The sequence below is a fragment of the Arvicola amphibius genome, chromosome 1, assembly GCF_903992535.2.
Source record: "Arvicola amphibius chromosome 1, mArvAmp1.2, whole genome shotgun sequence".
NCBI classification, from domain to species: domain Eukaryota; kingdom Metazoa; phylum Chordata; class Mammalia; order Rodentia; family Cricetidae; genus Arvicola; species Arvicola amphibius.
This window is the reverse complement of record NC_052047.1, coordinates 58,334,640-58,347,621: the sequence shown is the minus strand read 5'-3', so window position 1 is coordinate 58,347,621 and position 12,982 is coordinate 58,334,640. Positions and strand designations below refer to the sequence as shown.

Genomic DNA, 12,982 nt, shown 5'->3' with positions numbered 1-12,982 from the left:
CCCTGTGCAAACTTGTACCTTGGGCAGACTACTATTCAAATTCTGTCAACCTGGTATAGCAGGTTAAATCACAACAGTTCTGAACCTGGGCATTGCAATCCCTTTGAGGGTTCAACAATCCTTTCACAGGGGTCTCATATCAGATATCCTGCATATTAGATATTTACATTACAATTCATAACAGTAGCAAAATTATAGTTATGAAGTAGCAATGAAATAATTTTATGGTTGGGAGTTACCACAATACGCATTAAAGGGTCATAGCACTAGGAAGGTTGAGGGCCACTGCTAAATCAGCAAGGGAGGGAACTTAACTTACGATGGACTGGCGCCGTTGTTCTACTGTGAGTTCATCATCAGAATCACTGTAGTACTTTGAGTAAAGGTAAGGTTTGTGAACATAAGCATGCCGTACACTTCTGGCTTTCCCATCACCAGACTCAGTGGTTTGAGTTTTTGCTTTATTCTGCTTGTTTTTCTCTTCATCTGGAAAGAATTCAATATAAAGAGTGAGTGCTTCTCTTAACCAGCAACAGCATCAACATGTCACATAAGCAGCAAAAAACACCAATATACTTTAAGTATATTTAAAGGTCCAAAGGGGTGTCTATCTAAGAAAATTCAGAAGTCGACATTGACAAGTAGTTAATTCTTGCTTGTCAGTGGACATGTGAGGAATGTCTTTGTCACTGCTGAGGAATTTCACCTGAAGGTGCACTTTAAAGCACACTTGAGATCTCATGTCTGTCTGTCTCCTTGGCTGTCCTGGAACTCATTATGTACACCACACTGGCCTTGGCTATGGAGAACAAAGTTTTACAGTAACTTGTACAGGGCGGATTAGACAGACAACCCTACAGCTCAGGCAGAGGCCAATCTTACAATCACAAGGTAGCAGGTTCTTGTTATGTCACACTCTGTTAAGAAGTAGCCATACTAGAACACAACACAAATAATGCTTAACTGAAACATCGCAGAGACACTGAGAAAAGTGCATTACCATCTGATGTAATCTCTCCTTCTTCCATGCTATCAGACATGACAACTTCCTCCTCTGTGTCTTCCTCAAAAGATGAAAGGTCACTGGTGTGGACAGAGCTAACTGTGATGTCAGTGAGACCATCCACATCAGAATCCATCAAAGAGCAATCTTAAAGAAGAAAACGAAACAAAATAAACAACTAGAAATAAGAGCATATTTAAAACCTAAACCTGTACATTAAAAATTCCCTCCTTTAAACAGATGTCAAAGAAATTAGCTTTCAGAAAGGCTATCTTAATAAAATACAAAGGTAAAACAGTAACTTGCAAAAATAACTATTAATTTGTAATGTGAAGATATGCACAAATGTAAATTTTTAATAACTGATTATTACTACCTAGTATTTTGAAGATCAGCATATATAAATTAAGTTGCTTGGAACAGTGTGAATAAATTATAACACAAGTTACAGAGTTTATAGTTTTTCTGTTAATTTTCATTGAGAATAAATACATATGTATAGTAATGAAGTTGTAAATACTTATTGCCTTTCTTCCCCCCAGTGCAAATAAAACCTGATTATTTAGCCCAGGCTGGCCTGGATCTTGCAATCAGCATGCTCAGTGCTGGGCTTTTTGTTGTATGGCACCATGCCCAGCTTATTATTATTTTTTAAAAATATTTATTTATTTATTATGTATACAATGTTCTGTCTGTGTGTATGCCTGCAGGCCAGAAGAGGGCACCCCATTACAGATGGTTGTGAGCCACCATGTGGTTGCTGGGAATTGAACTCAGGACCTTTGAGAGAGCAGGCGATGCTCTTAACCACTGAGCCATCTCTCCAGCCCCGCCAGCTTATTATTTTATAGTTTTACAAGTTTTAAAGTTGATATGGAAGCATCAAAACAGATCATTAAAATCCAAAGCCAAATGTGACACTGTCACTCTTCCTCTAAGGACATTCTGCTCTTGAAAGCAGCATGGATGTGTGTACGCACCTTCTTTTGTCCCCTCGGCAGTCCTGGCTCTGCTGTTGATCTTTTCAGAAGGAGGCTTCATGTTCTCCACTTCTCTGTCCTTTGACTGTTTCTCATCTTTCACTTTCTGTGTCTCTTCACTCCTTTTGGAGTGATCAATTTTTTTTTCAGTCTTTTCCTTCTTTTCTTTCTTTCTTTCTCCTTTCTCATTACTGTCTGGTTTCTTTTCTGCTTTGTCCACTGATTTATATTTTTGGTCACTGCTTTCCTGCTGAGCATCCTTACTTGGTAAAAGTAAGCTATTCTCTTTCGTGTGATTTTTAGCTTCTTCCACTGAACAAGAGAGATCACTAGGTTCTTCTGACTTGGGAGCGGTTTCTATCCCTTCGGCTCCAGAATCAGGGGTAGCCTTTTCTCTATCAGCTCCATCCTCCGAGCCTCTCTCCTTATCAGTGCTGATGTCAGTGCTAGGCTGAGATGAGAGTTTTCTGGGCACTCTCTCATTGGTTTTGGCATTTGACATTTCTGTTGAAGCGCGAGCAGCATTAGCTTCTTGGTTAAGAGAAGTTATGGTTTCCAAGATTGACATGGCATCACTGGCCACATTAGCACTGGGCCCAGGAGCAGGAACACCTTCAAGGAGAAGATAAGACGTGAAATAAATTTATGCAAAAAAGTACATCCTTCTACTTTATCCACACAACACACCACTGTTACAAGCTGTGCAGAAATGCATGTTCCTGTAGGTTTTCAGGTACAGTACTGGTATGCAAACTCAGAAATTTCTGTCTCCTGAAAACAGTGTTTAAAGGAAAGACACCAACACATCTGAGAACATTCCAGTTGTGAGAAGAATGCCTTATTATTCCAGTTACTTACTTTCTTATAGTGAGCACGCACACATAAACTCTCTCCCCCAACCCCCAAGACAGGGTTTCTCTGTAGCTTTAGAGTCTGTGCTGAAACTAGCTCTTGTAGACCAGGTTGGCCTCGAACTCACAGAGATCCACCTGCCTCTGCCTCCTGAGTGTTGGGATTAAAAGCGTGTGCCACCACTGTCCAACTCATAAACTAATTATTATTAAAATGCTTTTTAAATTTAATTTCAAAAAAGAAATGTCATGCCAGTTGAGGAATTTGAGAAATATTGAAATGGAGCAAGGTGTCAGAAAACCAAATTTCCCTACGTAGGCAATCAGATCAAGAAGAGCACAGGGACTGACAAGATTAAACCAAAGCACCTTGGGTAATGACAGAAGAGTCCGGCTTCTCATCGTCAGGAGCTGTGTTGCCAGCTGCTGCTTCCTCTTTGTGATTCAGTGTGGCCAGAAACTCATGCACAGCCTTTTCCACCTGAGGCCTGAATGTGTGGTTGATCTTTGGATCTACAACCTGTGAAATAATTCGGTCGATACCAGACTCCAGCATTCCTGATCTAAAACACGGGTAATTCACAGAGAGGTAAAGAAATAATTTTATATTATTTGCATACATTATCTTAAATAATTAGTATCTATTATAAATATGTTCAACCTTCAATAGTCTATTCGGGAAGTTTACCACAGCAGTGGTTTTAAGGACATCTGTAAACTCTCCAGCAATGCACCACTGATGGAAAAACTAAAACATATAAAAGGCCTTGGAAGTAGCTTCAGCACTTCAGAACACATGGGAGGTGGAGCTTCCATCAACCTCCATCCCTGGGACACAAGAGCACCTCACGACTGATGAGTTCCAGGGCTAAAGTAAATCTCTTGACTTTGAAACTTTCTTATTTTAAAAATAGAAAATATAAACTTTTTATAAGTCTTAGAGTTTCCAGTTAAAGTGAAGAATATACACAAAGTATAATTTCATCAAATTAAGGAAGAAGAAACAAGAAAAGCAAAAATAAAACTCAAGATGTCTGGCTTTCTTTTTATTACCTTCCTGCTATAAAACAGAATGATTTAGTTGTTCATGAGTCAGGTTATGAATGTCTTCTACATAAAAGGCACCATGCTGGCCACCAAGCAGCTACAAACCAGACCTGGGCCCTACACTGGTTAAAGATACAGACACAACTAAAATACAAGGGGCTAGGCATGAACTTATACCATGTACTGTAAGGGATTATTGCCTATGTCTAAGGTAAGTTGAGAATATTCCACTAGGAGAAGACATCTGAACTGAGTCTTGATACATATAGAAAAGGAAGGGAGGAAAGGGGCTCCAAGTTAAAGAAACATCACAGAAGACAGAGAAAGCAGTGACATAAGCAGTACTCTTATAAAATGACATCTGAGTACAATAGACTTAGGAACACATTTCCTCCTAGAATGCACCAGGAGCAATTAGTGCCCAGGACACTGTTGGAAACTGAGGTACTAGTCACCTTCTGCTTCTTGGCCTCCCTCTTTCTGGATAGAACAGATGAGGTGTTGATCCTTAAAATGTCAAATGCTGTTTCTAAGTGCACCTGTCAGAAGTGAGGGTGGACTGGATTCTTAATCCCGGAGGCTTTGAACAACCATGTGTTACTATAAATTTTATTTATGTGGGACATAAAGAAAAATGAGCTGATATGCAGCAAAGTAGGTTACCTGCTTTTTAAAGTTCTAAGATTAAAAAACAGAATGCAAATACTGAAAACAGTGTTGTATCTTAAAGGTTTCTTTTTTGTCCCCCTTAAAGGTGACTTGCAAATGTAGTAGAAAATATTGAGGCCAGCCTGATTTACAGAGTGAGTTCCAGGACAGGCTCTAAAGATACAGAGAAACCTTAGTCAATCAGCTGAACATTTTCTCCAGTGTGTTTATGAAAACCTGCTTCAGATTACAGTTGTTTATAGGGTTAGTTTATCCATATAGTATTAATTTGCATACAACTAAAAAATCCTTTTCTAAACCAGGTGTAGAGGTGTATGCCTTTACTCCTGGTACTCAAGAGGCAGAGGCAGGCAGGTCTCTGTATGATTGAGTCAAGCCAGGTCTACAGAGTGAGTTTGAGGACAGAGAGCCAGAGTTACAAAATGAGACCCTGTCGCAAAACAAAAACACAAGCAAAACAGAAAAAACACAAACAAAACAAAACAAATCCTTCTCTAAGGAAAAGAAAAACTTTAATATACTACTATCACTAACATAAAACTTTGCAAATGGGGCAAGCAAGATGTTTCAGGAGTTAAAAGCATTCCCTATGTAAGTCCAGGGACCTGAATTCAATGCCTGGATTTCATAGTGGAAGGGACAGAAATTACTCCCAAACTTTTTCTTTGACCTCCATACCCAGAGGATAACAAGAGGAAATTTAATAGAAGTCTTAGGAAGAATAGCATTTAAGTTTTCCAGAATTCGGCCATTCTCCTTCCCAGGCTCAGGTCTAGAGAAAGGCAGCTCACTACTTAGGCAGCACCAGTGTTCACCACTGCCATAATCATTGGCTTCTTTACCTTTTACCAACATGAAACTGTGGTAAAGATCTTATTGGTACTAGGATTGTAAGTGATTTTTACATTTCCCTTACCTAAAAAAAATAAAAATAACAGCTTCCTTATCTTACAGATTTGAACATTAAAGTAACGAAGCAATGCAATCATGTGTGAGAAGGGCAGCAGCTAGAAGTGCTGAAAGAGAGCCCTGTATTATCAGCAGCATTGCATGTAAATGTGAGTCGGCACCATAGCTGCCCCCTCCTCCCCATTCCTGTGCTACTTTGCTTACTGTTCTACTGAAGGCCTTTGTGGAAATAAAGGGCCTTCTTGGCCTGTCACTCAAAAGACTCCTTCTAGCATCTTCTTTTCAGGAAACAGCTTTGACTTTTTACCAGCAGGTATTATTAAGCAGCCTTCTGATGGCATCTTTTGTTCTCACCTGGACTCTTTTACAGGTGCTCACACAGCTTTTAAAACACAGACAACAAAGCCAGTGCTATTTCCTTTTCTCATACACAGGTCGACACAGTCTAAGCTCCTAACTCCAGGTTTCTAGTATTACCTGGGGCTAAATGGACTTTTTGGTGAATTTTTATTTCTGGGCTTCCTGGGGCTTGGAACTACCACACTACATAGGCTTGAGCTAGACTGCTCACCTGTTTAAAACCATGTTTTATAAATGTTCTTGGATATAAATATTTGTCAGAGCAGGAAGAATAGGTACTCTTTAAACAACTGGGATAGAACATCTTTTTGTCTTAGCAAATATTTATATTCAAAAACAAGTAAAAGGTTGTAAATCAAGTTTGTTCTTTTTAAAAAGTAAATATTCCAGACTTTTAAAAATATTGCAGCTTTTTAGTCTTTGTTTCTTGTGCTGATGCAAAAATGGCCAGACAGATCAAATATATTTGCTTTTGGCGACATCCTATATATTTAGAAGTCAAAACACCTACAAACAAGGGATTCTTTTTAACTTCAGGGTTCTATCATGTTCTATTTGCTAAATAAGAAAGTTGTCATTAAAGTAACTGTCTAGGACATTATAGCATTTGCATCTATTACTATTTACATAGAGATCTTTCTTGGACAAATTGTCTTTTCAGTCATGCTATTTCTTTTCTTGAATGCTTAAGTACCACGACAATAAAAGAATAGAGTTAGAATTTGTAGGAGAAAAATGAACTGATGAGGCCATTCTCCAAAATTATGCTGGACCAAGTCACATCAACCTCCCCAAACTGCCAGCATCAGAACAATGTATTTCTGCTGGCTTTTAGACAAGGTAAGGAGCAGCATTTTAAACTGAGCTGTGCACTCTAACTCAGACTTACTTCAGAACTTGCTGTCGGATATTGTTTCTCAGTTGGTTCTTATTAAGGTGCGGACTCCAGGTATGAGTAGCCAAGTGGTTTGCAACAAAGTTGTCAACTCTCTGCCTCAGATTCTGATAGGCAGGCTAGAAAGAAAAACAACAACAGCAAAAAAACCCATAAATTCCAGAAACCATTAATTAATTAATATAATATTGATAACTATTTCAGAAATTTTAGTTTACTTAATAGGCCTAAGGTTTCTTAATAGTGTGGACGGAAATCTTCTCAGTCATAACTTTTAAATAGTGCCTATTTTGTCTAAGACAAGCTGTTTGAAAATAAAGTAAGATAAAGGCTTTTTTTGTAGACAAAAGACTAGAAACAAGACAAAAATGTTAATGTTGGAGTATTGGAAAGGAAGAAAGGCATCAAAGCCCAGGAAAGAAGCCTTGATTGAGAATGTGGCATTTGACCTGGAAAATTGGTTCAAAGTTACATGATGTAACTAGGGAGAAGAACGGCCTTCTTTGTGGACAGGAGAAAATAACAAGGGGACTAGGAAAAATACAATGTCAGAAATATTAGGGAACCCTATATTGGTAGTCTAATTTTGTTGGTGAAGAGAGCACAAGGGGCAATGGAAATGAAGTTTAAAACACAGACTGGGACCTGGTGCTTACACAAGGAGGTTTGAAAGTAGAAATTCATTATAAATATAAGCATTGTGATTCCATACCTGAGCATAACAGACACACAACTCATCTGGCAAAGTATGCAATAACTAAAATAATCAAAGTCTGCGATAGTAATATATCATGTAAAAGGTATGGACCCAAGAGAAATTTTCAGGGACAGACCGCTGAACTATAACCCAAATCTGATGTAAAAGTAGGTCTCAAGCAGGAGTGATTATAAACTCTCTTCCCCAAAGGGGGCATTTGCCTAAAGCATTTTAGATCATAACTGAGGAGGAGAGAGCAAGGATGCTATTGACTAATCCACACAGCTCAGGACAGATCCTACAAGAACTAGTCTGCTCAAAAGGCACAGTGTCTAGGGCTCAGAACCCCCATCCTTGCCTTCCCCCAAAAGAAGGAAGAGCTGGGCAGTGGTGGTGCACGCCTTTAACCCAGCACTTAGAAGGCAGAGGCAGGCAGATCTCTGTGAGTTCGAGGACAGCCTGGTCTACAAGAGCTATTTCCAGGACAGACACCAAAACTACACAGAGAAACCCTGTTCTGGAAGAAAAAAAAAATCCCTATTTAAGAAATAGTTGTAAGGACAGTGGTGGTGCATACCTTTAATCCCAGCACTTAGAAGGCAGAAGCAGGTGGATCTCTGAGTTTGAGGCAAACCTGATCTACAGAGCGAGTTCCAGAACAGCCAAGTCTACAAAGAAATTGCCTCAAAAACTCAAAACCAACCAACCAAGCAAATAAATAAAAAAAGAAAGAAGTGGTCCTCACTGAGTAAGTTAGTCCCTTCACCTACTCATTGAGGGTTATCTTTCCTTTATCAGCCTTTTTTTCTTCTTTAATATAGGTAGGTGACCTAGAATGATTTTTAAGCACAGTATCACCCTGTGCCACTTCTCCCCCTCTCCTTTAAAAGCATATATGCCAGCAGCCAATTTTCATACACCCATTCCCTCTACTTGTCCATCTGACAAAGCTCTCATCTTCAGAGCTCATCGGAACACAGGGCATTCTGACACCCCAAATATCATACAGCCATTCTTTCCCAGTTCCTGCCATCTTCTATACATACCACCATTCACCAGTTCTTGCAGGGCACTGTATTGCCGTGCAACCCTGCTCTTGTCTACACCGCTTGGCAAGTAAGTGATGAGTAACTAGGTAACTACCGTCCAACACACCGAAGGGCCTCGCCTTAAGAGATGCTCTTCCCTCACTTTCAATTCCGGACTTTCGCTGTCGTCTACTTTCTCTTTCGGTCGCTCAGTTATTTACGTATGCCCCGCTCCACTCAGTTTAAATCACCCTGAAAATGTCTTTTTCCCTAACGTTTATAATGTGTATTTCTTCTTTTAACAAGTGTTTATTAAACTTGAATTATTTAGCTTTTCAGTCCCCTCAAAAGAAATTATAATTTCAGCTCCACCAAAGGAAAGTTTTTCTGGTTTCTAAGATTTTCCCATGATAAGATTTTAGCAGAGCATGATGGTACAGGTCTGTAATCTCAAGGCTGAGGCAGGAGGATGGCAATTTCAAGGTCTACTTGGGCTACATACTGAATTCAGGCCAGCTGTGCTCCATGGCAGATCTTGCCTTAAATTTAAAGTCAACGGGCTCTTCTGATAAGCAAAGTCTTCAGATGTCAGCTGAAGCTCCACCTCAGGAGGATGTCCAGAACTATTTCCTACCACCTTTTCCACACCCATGCTCCAAGGCTTCTCATTGGCTGGTATTCCTGCCTATCCAAGCCTAACTGAAGTCCATCTTCCAAGAGAGTATGTTAAATTTTCTAACGCTAGTGTTATCAAAAACATTTGTTCAAAGTAGATCACGAATTATCACCTCATCTAAAATATAAGTCAGATCATGATCTTTTGCTCAAACTCACTAATAACTTCTCAGTACTAGAAGTCCCCCCACCCAAACAATTAAGCTGAGACACAAAATTGACTAGAATGGTGGAGGGGGCGCTGGGCTTTCTTCTCTCAGCAGTTCTGCCTCGGGTCTTCTGCACTCCCTCTGCTCTAGGGTTGGAAGGCATTCACTTTTCCAGTCCTTTCAAGGACAGCTCACACACTATCTTAACTGAAAGATTACCCAGAACAGAACAGTAAGCCTCCTCATGCTTTTCTTGCTTTATTCTTTTGTACAGAGCTGATTACACACTACTTACTGTTTATTTCTCTTCTGGGATAGCTGTCAAACAGCAGGGTTCTGGTTTACTGCTATATTCCCAGCTTCTAAGGAATGTCTGGTACATAAGGTTTGATCAGCAAATGAACTAATTGACCAGGAGCCATTCCTAATTGAGAAAGGATCAAAAAACTGCCTTTGTCACTAATAAAGAGAAGCTCTATTTTCTTGCTCCACCAACTCCTCTAAGACAGAATGATGGGCCACTTGACCATCCCTCCTCACTCTCCAGCTGGTAACCAATAAGAAGGGAGCAAAATGGCTAAGACATACACCTGACTCAACATCTGACGACTGGTTGTCTAGATGGAGAAACTTTACTGGTATAGGTGGATTTTGGAGTTGCTCAAGGTCTAGACTCTTCAAGAATGACAGTCGTATCTGGTCTGCAACAGAATAGTCTTGTTAACTAAGGGCCACTGATGACTGCAGGAGTACTGGGAGGACTATATTATATAGCTCCAGGAGTGGCAGTAGACAGTGGCACATCTTATCCTGGTGCAGACACACTAGGGTAGATAATCTTTCTTGGACAGCATCTGAAAGCTATCAAATGTCTTGACTCTTACACATGTATGACTGACAATCCACTGACTGTTAACAGCCTATACACTACAGGTAGGGAAGACTGTTAGGGTGAAAGCAGGACAGTCTTTTAGGTTCAATTGTGAAGAATACCATACTTTACATGAGTGGCAGAAGAGATTCAAGAGTTCTATTAAAATAATAATAGTCCTTTATATGACTAGGGACTATTATCTCTATTTTGGCTTACTCATTGTATTGTAAAAATGTGACATTCCTAAGTAGCATACTTTTTCTTTTTTACAAATTAGAAAAAAGTAGAAATGTGACTTAATCACAAATATTTTAAATTAAACCAGCACAACTGTTATCTAGGGGAGAAGAAAAAAGAGAGGGATAGAAAGAAGTCAAAAGTCAGGCTGGGAGACAGAAAAAGTCATTATAGAAATTTCCAGTAACTATGCCCTCCTGTGTCCACTTTCTGGGCAGAGGATGTTGTTTCAGTTTTGCCCTTAGCTAGCTTCATGCTTCTCTTATTTAGAGAAGAATGTTCTGTGGTGTCTCAGCTCTCTATCCTCAGCACAAGGTTGAACCACATGAAATCATCCAGAATCAACTACTGTGAACGTAGAAAACAGCACTTTAATGCGAGCATTTAAAGAGAAGGGCCTAGCTTTTCTTAGATCATCATACCAACTTCTCTTCCCTAAGGAATATCTTAATATTATCTCCTTTTAAGAGTTTTGGGAGGAATACAGCAGTAACAATGAACGGGAATAGTATATATAAAAGGTTGAATTATAAAGACTGCACATCCATTAGTATATTAAAACTTAATTTCTATATACAATATACACAGTGACAACACAGATATACAGTCTTCTGAGACCATCAAAGTGTAATATCCACTTGCTGCTCACAACCAACTAGCTTTATATGCAGAAATATTTACCTGATCATGTCATTAGATATAATTTTCCCACTATTTTTCAAAAGGAAATAGCAATGACTTTAAAATACAGCTGCGATAGTCCCTCAGTAAGGTAACATTATATTTCCTATACGCACCCCAGTAAACTAAAGTCCCTGTGAATAAAACCTCCAGCATGGGCCCAGGACCAGAATCCTTGGAGGAGAAGATGTCCTCGGGTACTTAGGAGGAATTTTTCTAGAGGAGATGGCACAACTGTGCTCAAAGGCCAGGATTTGCAGGTGCTGTAAACACCCGCCTTTTAAGGAATCTACGTTTTTCAGACCTGTCAGTCTGGGGAAAAACAAAAAAACAAAACAAAACAAAACTTGCATCATCACAACTCCAATCAAATGAACCCAACCACTTTGAAGCAAAACAAATAAATACACTAAACCCTCAACAAAACCAAAGGAAGGCAACTACAAGCCCACACTAGGAAGCAACACGTCTCCCTTCACCTGCTTCCAGACACACTCCCTAGCTCTTCCCCAGCTACACTGACCGCTCCTTCCTGCACCCTCGGGTCACTCTGCCAAGATACATTTCACCTGCCCCGGCTAAAGCACCTTTCGGTGACAGTGCTGGGTTCCTCCGTTCTCCTTCTTTTTGGACGGGGAACCTTTTTTGCTTCTTCTGGCCTCACCGTCCTCGCTCGCCTAACGCACCCCCGCCCCAGTCTTTCTTTCACTTCAGCATGTGCTGTCATTTCTTCTCCATGCTTTCCCCACGGAATGGCTCCAATCTATCTCCATCTCTCCCTCTGCCTCTTCTCATCTTAGCAAACTGACTTGACCTAACTACTAAATCAGGCAGTCATTGCTAGAGATCAAACGACAGTCCCATATCCCAACCCACTTTTCTGTCTGCCCAGGTTTGCCTCCCTACAACCGCGTCTTTACTCGACCTCCCCCACAACACTCAGCAAAACACATTGCAGATTACTCCATTACCACTTTACGATTTTTGCAAACGCCAAATTTGTGGCGTTTACAACCGAAGAAACTTTAGGGGGGCAAAAAGCAACTTGGGTGCAAAATTAATAGAGCGATAAATCACGAGAAATGAACACCAAACCGAGTCCCGTTTGCCCTAATGCTTCCAAACCAGTGTCTCTAAGTAGAATGAATTGGTCTCGCTTACCAAGCGGTGTAATCGTGGAGGCCAAGCAGTGCCTGGCATATAGTAGGTACTCAAGGAACACTAGCCTACGAAAGGAACACAAGGGCACGGGAATGAATGAACATTCCAAGCCTTGCAGAGTGCACGGCGCACCGCCTCAGGACGGAGGCGGCTGCAAAGGGAGCCCTGTGAGCGAGACAGTCCCGAGGGTCCGGTCTGGGGACGCCGCTCCCCGTGCCACCCGCCGTCCCGGCCCCGCACCTTGGTGTCCACGTCCGCCAGGCAGTCTCTGCGGAACTGGTCGAAGAGCCCCTGGCTCTTGAGGTGGTTCACGATCATGGCCACGAGCTGCGGGTCCCCGGCGCCGGCACCCGCGCCGCCCGGCCCGCTCGCTCCGGGACCAGCCCCAGGGCCCGGCGGCGGCGGTGGAGGCTGTGGCTGCGGCGGCGGCGGCGGAGGCGCGGGCGGTGGAGGCTGCGGCTGCGGGTTGGTAGCCATGGCGGCCCGGGCCGTGGAGCGCGCGAGCCCAGGCGGGCAGGCGCTCCGGGGGAGGCGGCTACACAGGTCCCGCCGCCTGAAGGAAGCCAACGGGATGTTGTTACGGAACCAGCGGATCCACAGCAACCCCGGAAGTGAAAGGGAACTGAGGGAAAGAAGGAAAAGGCGGTGGCAGCGGCGCCTAAGGTCTGGCTACGGGGGCCGCCGAGGTCCAATTCCAGCCGAGGCGAGGCGCGAGCGCCCTCGCGAGGCTGAGCCTGGCTGAAGCTGGCTGTGGTGGCGTCCGCGT

At 41.8% G+C, this 12,982-nt stretch overlaps 1 protein-coding gene across 7 annotated transcripts in view; it reads right to left on the bottom strand.

Annotated features, from left to right (window-relative positions):
• The window catches only part of Bod1l1 (biorientation of chromosomes in cell division 1 like 1), a 52,174-nt gene extending 39,481 nt beyond the window's left edge, over window positions 1–12,693 (bottom strand). For 5 of the 7 annotated variants that reach the window (XM_038321188.1, XM_038321215.1, XM_038321195.1 and 2 more), the window contains exons 1-6: window positions 12,457–12,693; window positions 6,709–6,833; window positions 3,204–3,397; window positions 1,984–2,595; window positions 1,001–1,150; window positions 320–486 (exon numbers count right to left, since the gene is read on the bottom strand). In XM_038321188.1, coding sequence (XP_038177116.1) covers window positions 320–486; window positions 1,001–1,150; window positions 1,984–2,595; window positions 3,204–3,397; window positions 6,709–6,833; window positions 12,457–12,693 — 1,485 coding nt within the window. The remainder of the gene's footprint in view (window positions 1–319; window positions 487–1,000; window positions 1,151–1,983; window positions 2,596–3,203; window positions 3,398–6,708; window positions 6,834–12,456) is intronic. The other 2 variants (XM_042054636.1, XM_042054637.1) reach the window with 1 other exon arrangement.
• Between the last annotated feature and the right edge of the window lie 289 nt (window positions 12,694–12,982).